The 7500-nt window shown below is 41.0% G+C and overlaps 1 protein-coding gene across 2 annotated transcripts in view; it reads right to left on the bottom strand.

Annotated features, from left to right (window-relative positions):
• Positions 1-953: 953 nt before the first annotated feature.
• spint1b (serine peptidase inhibitor, Kunitz type 1 b) overlaps positions 954-7500 on the bottom strand; it is a 21079-nt gene continuing 14532 nt past the window's right edge. Inside the window, exons 6-12 of one of the 2 annotated variants that reach the window (XR_013934751.1) lie at positions 7287-7322; positions 6776-6907; positions 6056-6106; positions 4169-4339; positions 3870-3935; positions 2384-2789; positions 954-2311 (exon numbers count right to left, since the gene is read on the bottom strand). Coding sequence is in view for 1 of the 2 variants with exons in the window: in XM_080453517.1 (XP_080309643.1) it covers positions 2608-2789; positions 3870-3935; positions 4169-4339; positions 6056-6106; positions 6776-6907; positions 7287-7322 (638 nt within the window). In the remaining variant the exon portion in view is untranslated. Of the gene's footprint in view, positions 2790-3869; positions 3936-4168; positions 4340-6055; positions 6107-6775; positions 6908-7286; positions 7323-7500 lie in introns of both variants that reach the window. The other variant, XM_080453517.1, reaches the window with a different exon arrangement.

Genomic DNA, 7500 nt, shown 5'->3' on the forward strand with positions numbered 1-7500 from the left:
CACTCTCACATGAGGTCACACGAGTAATTGTGTCCATTTAAACATGTCCAGACAAGAAGTCTAGTGTATAATCTGTCCATTGGACAGAAACCTGACACAACAACCCATGATGTAAACACCCACCAACAGAGACTGTGATGTGATCACACACATAATACGAGTCTAAACCTGCCTAGAAGAACCCGTTCAGGCTGATTTCTACCCACCAGTCATATGATGAGATTACAATTAAGCATCTACCTCAGGAGTAATGCTAAGTAGGCCTGTCACAATTAATTATTACATAATGGTCTAATCCCAATTATTTTAGATAATCGCAATTATTTTTGCATAATCGTCATAATCGTTTCCACATTGAAATGTTCACACATTTTCAAATATAAAAAATAGCACAAACAGCAGATCTACAAGCTTACAATGCGTTGTAAGCTTGTAGATCAGCCATTTCTGCAATTTGTACATGTATAAAATGATTAAATATGTCAATAATGTCTTTGTATGTTTAAGTTATTTGTCATATCTGCACTGTGCAATTTTTGATTACGATTATTGCAGTGGTGGAAAAAGTACTCAAATGTTTTACTTAAGTAAAAGTATATCAATACTGCAATGTAGAAGTACTCTGTTACAAGTAAAAGTCCGGACTTCAAGTACCAAAAGCAAAAGTACTAAAATGTTTGAAAATAGCAGATCTATAAGCTCACAACGTGTCGTGAATAATCAGAATGTAATTTAAATGTATAAAATTTAAAAAAAAGTAATTTTAATATATTTATTTATTTAACACATTAATAGCTTCCTCTGCTCCTAGGATTGGTTGATTGTAATGTCACTAATAGGATCAGATCCTTGTCACTGATCTAGAATCTAAACTTTTCTTTTGCTGTGGAATCTCAAAAACTAAATGTTTCTATAATGCACACATTTAAAAAGAACAAAAATAACTAAATAAATCATCTTTCCTCAACTGCTTTATTGAAAACCTACATTTAATAAAAATGACATTTGTGATAAGCTTTTCTGAATTAAACACTTTTAGCTCCACCTTCATATTTACAACAAATGCAGAACAAAAACACAAGTCCAAACATAATGACCACATAACTCAATCATTTAGTATTTACATTTGCTTTTCCTTGATTGAAGTTTGAATAAAACGGAATTCAAATACGACTGTAACCCTCGTATGAACACAACATACATTAAAAGTACATTAATGACATAAATCCATTAAAAAGCTAAAGTAGAAAGAGTTTTCCCCTGAGAATCGATGCCACACATGTGCATACGTACGCACAGTCGCACACACACACAGCAAAAACATACCAATTAATGTCTATTAAAACTCCAGTGCAATTCAACTTCTAAAATAAGTGAGTGACCTGCTTTCTGTCACAATGTAATGAACGAAAACAACAATTACATTATTTTAACCCATTAAGACCGGGAACGCATCTGTGTCATTTTTAGATTTCTTTGGCTATTCAAAAATAGCAGATCTACAAGCTCATAGCGCGGCACTGAGTGCCGCGCTATGAGCTTGTAGATCTGCTATTTTAGAAAAATCGTGAAAGTTTGTGCAAATCTTTGACTGTATATCTCTGCTGTCCGGCAGAAAGTGGAGTTGGCTGGTTCAGCAGAAACTTTGAGGATCCAATGGAGTTAGCTGGTTTTGTCAGAAGCGCTTTTTAATGTTTTTCATTGGTTCAACACACAGATGTAAAGGGTGTTCAATGGCCCTGATTTATGGGAAACAAAATGCAGTTAGCTGGTTTCTGCCGGACAGCAACAATATATTTTTAAAGCGAACGTTTGTACCTCAAATCTTTGCTTCTACAAATGTTTTCTAAATCCTAACAGTTTTTTGAAAAAAACGTATGTTGCTATAATCAGTGGTTCTCAAACGTTTTTTATGTCAAGGAACCCCAAAATTGTATTTGGCCGTGGACCCCCATCTCAAAATATGTTGTTCCAGGGACCCCCCAGAAGCAAAAAATTGAGTTAAAAATATTCCCTTTAAAAATATATATTCAAAGATTTGCACAAATCTTCACGCTATGAGCTTGTAGATCTGCTATTTTTGAATAGCTTAAAGTATAAAATAATGGTTCAAGTGGTTACACAGATGCGCTCCTGGTCTAAATGGCTTAAAAGCTCAAATATTCTCAACTTGTCAGCAAAAGGCGAGGGGTCTTGCTTGCGCGTCACAGTGCTTTGAACCAAGAGGGTCTCATTGTCATAGCCTCGCTGTCGGGTGGACACCTTGCATGTCCAAAAACATAACTTTTTTCTTGTGGTGAAAATAGCAGATCTACAAGCTCACAATGTGTCACAATGCGACATGTTGTGAGCTTGTAGATCAGCTATTTATGCTACTTTTAACCTACAGCAACGAGGTGGCAGCTAATAAAGAAAGAAGGAAAACACGTTGTATGCAAACCGTCCCTGTTTGCCAAGGTGGTTCCGTCTCGATGTGACCGTTGCCTGAGGCTGACCTTATATAGTGCGGCCGTGACGTAAGCAACACAGCTGCAGCTAATCAACTGATGAAAAAGTGTGATTTGGAAGGCATTTGTAGAATGGTGCCTCAGGTGTTGATGGTGTGTGTTAAACAGGTTTGGTGGTGCTGGTGTAAACCGTGCTGTCATCGCTGAAGGGGGCGTGGGGGATGCTGGTGGCCACGGGCTGGTGACGGGAGCGGTCTCGTCTGGCCTTGATGAAGCAGTACGACAGTATGGCCAACACCGCAAAGATGGCTGTCGCCAGCACCACCGCCACGGCTATGGAGCCTGGGGGGGGGGGGGGGGGCGGGGGGAGGGGAGAGAGGAATAATCGTTGGGTGTCGGATGAGAACCTGAGTATGTCCAAAAAACGTTCCTTTTTGTTATTATTTTTATTAAATAGTGAAAATAGCCGATCTACAAGCTCACAACGCCTCGCACCGCGAGGCGTTGTGAGCTCGTAGATCGGCTATTTTCACTACTTTGGTGCGACACTCTTAATGGACAAAGAAACAGAAAGTTGAAATATGGAGATACAAGGTTTTCAGTTCAATCCCGGGTTCCCCCAGAGTTAGTGTGGAAGTGTCCTTGAGCAAAACACTGAACCCCTAATTGCTCCCGATGAGCAGGTTGGTGCCTTGCATGGTTTCCTCCTCCATCGGTGTGTGAATGTAATGCACAATCTATGTATAGCGCTTTGGATAAAAGCGCTATATAAATGCACCATTTATTTATTTATTTTATTGAACTGTCCACAGCCCTCCTCTGAGACACAGAGTGAGTAGACAGAAATAGTGCCATATAGAGCGTCGCAGTTCCCGCCCACTTCCTGTTTTTTTTGGTGCCGGAAGAAAAAACTCAATGCACTTTTCCATTGACATTTCCAAAAATATTTATATCTATTAATTTAAGCCTCGAATCAAGCCATCACGAGATGACATGAATCATGACCATAAAACGTTTTTTTCTGTGATTTTTTTTTATTTTATATTTAATTATATGATATACTATATTTAATAAATACCCTTTGTTTTGCCGTTTTCAAAAAAATAATAATCACAGAATCAAACGTTTATGGTCATGATTCATGTCATGTCATGATGGCTTGATTCGAGGCTTAAATTAATAGATATAAATATTTTTGGAAATGTCAATGGAAAAATGCATTGAGTTTTTTCTTCCGGCACCAAAAAAAACAGGAAGTGGGCGGGAACTGCGACGCTCTATTATAATGAGCAATAGTAGAGGACGAGGAGAGGAAGAGGAAGTGCCAAGTAAAGATACTTTTACTTTAATTGCGTATGTCCATTTATCAATACTTTCGACATCTCAGAGGTAAATATTATACTTTAGTCTGGTGATTCATACCTGATTCAGTTTCGTCTTCTTCTTCCTCAAAGCGTTCAAACATTCCTCTGGCGAACACATGGCGTTCTGTAAGACATTTAACATGACTCATCATTCATATGAACACATGACTTATCACTCATATGAACACATGACTCATCATTCATATGAACACATGACTCATCACTCATATGAACACATGACTTATCACTCATATGAACACATGACTCATCACTCACATGAACACATGAGACACTACATGACAGACAGACAGACAGACAGACAGACAGACAGACACACATAGAGGGTTATATAGTGACCTGTGACCCCGCGGCAGGTGCTCATGCAGGTGTCCTCTTCGTCAAAGTTGTTGTCATTTCCGTCACAGCCTCCGTAGGTGAAGCGGTGACACTGCTGGTCCAGAGGGTCATAGTACCAGCGGGTGTGGCTGGCTCGACACGCCCCCGTCCTGGGAGGCTCCGTACAGCGAGCTACAAAAAAAAAACACACACACACACACACACACACACACACACACACACACACACACACGCACATGCACCATTCATATTTAACCCATGAAGTCCGGGAACGCATCTGTGTCACTTTAGATTTCTTTGGCTATTAAAAAATAGCAGATATACAAGCTCAGTGCCGCGCTACGAGCTTGTAGATCTGCTATAAAAATAAGAATAAATTAAAATCTGTGCACATCTTTGAAGATGTATATATATTTGAATGTGAACATTTGGGGGGGGGGGGGGGGGGATATTTTAAGATGGGGATCTGTGGCCAAATACATATCATTTTGGGGGTCCTTGACATGAAAGCATTAGAGAACCACTAATTATAGCATTATACGTTTTTTCAAAAAACTGTTAGGATTTAGAAGACATTTGGAGAATCCCCAGAAGCAAAGATTTGAGATACAAATGTTCACTTTAAAAAAAAATATATATATTCAAAGATTTGCAAAAAAAATCATGAAAACAAATAAATAGCAGATTTACAAGCGCATAGCGTGGCACTCGGTGCTATGAGCTCGTATATCTGCTATTTTTTAATAGCCAAAGTATAAGATAATGGTTAAAGTGGTTAAGTGGTCTAAAATGACAGATGCTTTTCCCTGTCTTAATGGGTTAAATGAGAATTGATTTTTGAAAAATCGTTTTGAATCGAAAATAAAGGTTTTTTAATGAAATCGTGACTCCGAGAATCGGAATCGAATCGTGAGATGGCAGAAGATCCACAGCCCTAGTTCTCAATGAGTCTAACATTCATTAGAAGGAAAATATCAGTCACCAGAAACAGGGATTTTCAATGAGTCTAACATGGTTCAATTTGAGTATGAAGTTACTGACCTCAGAAGTGTTTTTTTATTTATTTTTTTATCCCACGATTTTGTAACCCCATTTTTTACACCCGGTGCCAATTGTCTATGTAATCCTGGGCATAACACTCCCTCTGCCAACCTAGGGAGGCCAGGGCCGAGCTCATGCCTCCTTCAATGCATGAGAGCCAACTGACCTTCTTATCACCTGACAGGGGGGAGTTTCCCTGGTAGGACGTAGCGCGTGGAAGGAACACGTTATTCCAACCAGTTCCTTTCCCCTCCATCAGGCGCCCCGGCTGGCCAGGGGGAGGCGGTATAGCGACCAGGATTACTACATGTTTTTGTGAGGGTACCTACCCTAGGGAACACGGGGAGAACATGCAAACTCCACACAGAAAGGCCCTTTCGCCAACCCCACCTAGGGTATGGGCGCTGATGACGCGGAGGAGAGAACACGCCCCCCCCCAGCGCCCACAGCGTCCCCCGGCGGGAATCGAACCCAGGACCTTCTAGCTGTGAGGCGACAGCGCTCAGAAGTGTTTTTTAAAGTGAAATATAAACCCTCCAGACTTTGTTAACTGGACCTGAGTTGGCTCTGTACTTGGACCGCTTTTTTCCCCTCTACACCAAATCTCTTCCGTCAAAAATAGCTACAAGCTCACAACGCGAGCTTGTAGATCAACTATTTTTGGCTAATGTTCCCCCCCAGAATATGGATGCTGGGGTTCAAGACAGACAGATAGACAGACAGACAGACAGACAGACAGACAGACAGACAGACAGACAGACAGACAGACAGACAGACAGACAGACAGACAGACAGACAGACAGACACAGACAGACAGACAGACAGACAGACAGAGAATAAACTCACCTCTCTTCTGATTGACATCGATGTCCAGGAGACGACTGAATGTCGAATTGACTGAAATCAACACAAATAGTATACATCAGTTACTCTCTGTGTGTGTGTGTGTGTGTGTGTGTGTGTGTGTGTGTGTGTGTGTGTGTGTGTGTGTGTGTGTGTGTGTGTGTGTGTGTTATTTTGGCAGATGAGGTTCTTATAATCACGCCCCTGACACTAAAACTAATAAGAACCTAAACTAAACTAGCAAACCCACTTCAAAAGTTTTTAGGCATGTTTCACTATCATTTGAGCTAGATAGTAGCCTGGTATCCAGCCTGCCTCGCTACGTTCGGCGGACTTTTTTTTCTCTCTTCGCTTCTCAGTCTGGAAAGCCTCCCATTGGGAGGTTTTGCAGAACTACACTGGAACTACATACGTTACGTTGGGCAACGTCGTTGCTGATTGGATGTTGTTCAAACGAATGACGAATCACAACGGTCACACAGTTTTTTTGGTCCCGCCCCCCACCACAGACCAATCAGAAGCCCCAGGTTCGATTCGAAGCTTTTGGCATGTCCCGCCTCCCTTGGAGATAGGAGGCTTTCCAGACTGAGAAGCGAAGAGAGAAAAAAAAGTCCGCCGAACGTAGCGAAGCAGGCTGGATACCAGGCTAGCTAGATAGGGCCCCGTCTGTCTGTGTGTGTGGTGTGTGTGGTGTGTGTGTGTGTGTGCGTGTGTGTGTCTTACGTTTGTCACAGTTGTTTTCATCTGAAGCGTCGGTACACTGTGTGACGCCATCACACTCCAGACCTCTCTGCAGACAGCAGCCACTCCCACACACAAACTGACCTGGCACGCACGCTGCTCCGCACAACTCCCCTACACATACACACACACACACACACACACACAAAGGTTTGTATCATTATACTTGTGAGGAATCTGAGGATATCAACATTTTAGGACAGTGATTTTATGACTGCCATTTTGTATACATTTTGCCATTTTCTAATTGTAAATGTATCTTTAAAAACTGTTTGTAACTATAAACCAATACACACACACACACACACCAATACACACATACACACACGCACGCACGTGCACACACGATCAGGTTTTTATCAGGACATTGATTGATGTCAGATTGTGTCGTTTCAAACGTGGCATCCGACAGAGGAAGTGACATCATCATGTAGACAGAGGAAGTGACATCATCATGTAGACAGAGGAAGTGACATCATCATGTAGAGGTTACCTGTGTTTGGTAGAATGCTGCGTGTCTCGGATGGAGCTGTGAGGAAAACACACTTTATTAACACACATTCATATTATACACATATATATATAAAAAAAATAAAAAAAATCCAAAGATTTACTGCTCCATTCACTTCCTGGTTAAAGAATTTGGGAAATAATCTGTATCTCGGCTCCTGTGTTTTACTATGTATGTTTGGCAAAACATGCTATTT

The sequence above is a fragment of the Gymnoscopelus braueri genome (assembly GCF_963280865.1).
Source record: "Gymnoscopelus braueri genome assembly, chromosome: 16".
In the NCBI taxonomy this organism is placed as follows: domain Eukaryota; kingdom Metazoa; phylum Chordata; class Actinopteri; order Myctophiformes; family Myctophidae; genus Gymnoscopelus; species Gymnoscopelus braueri.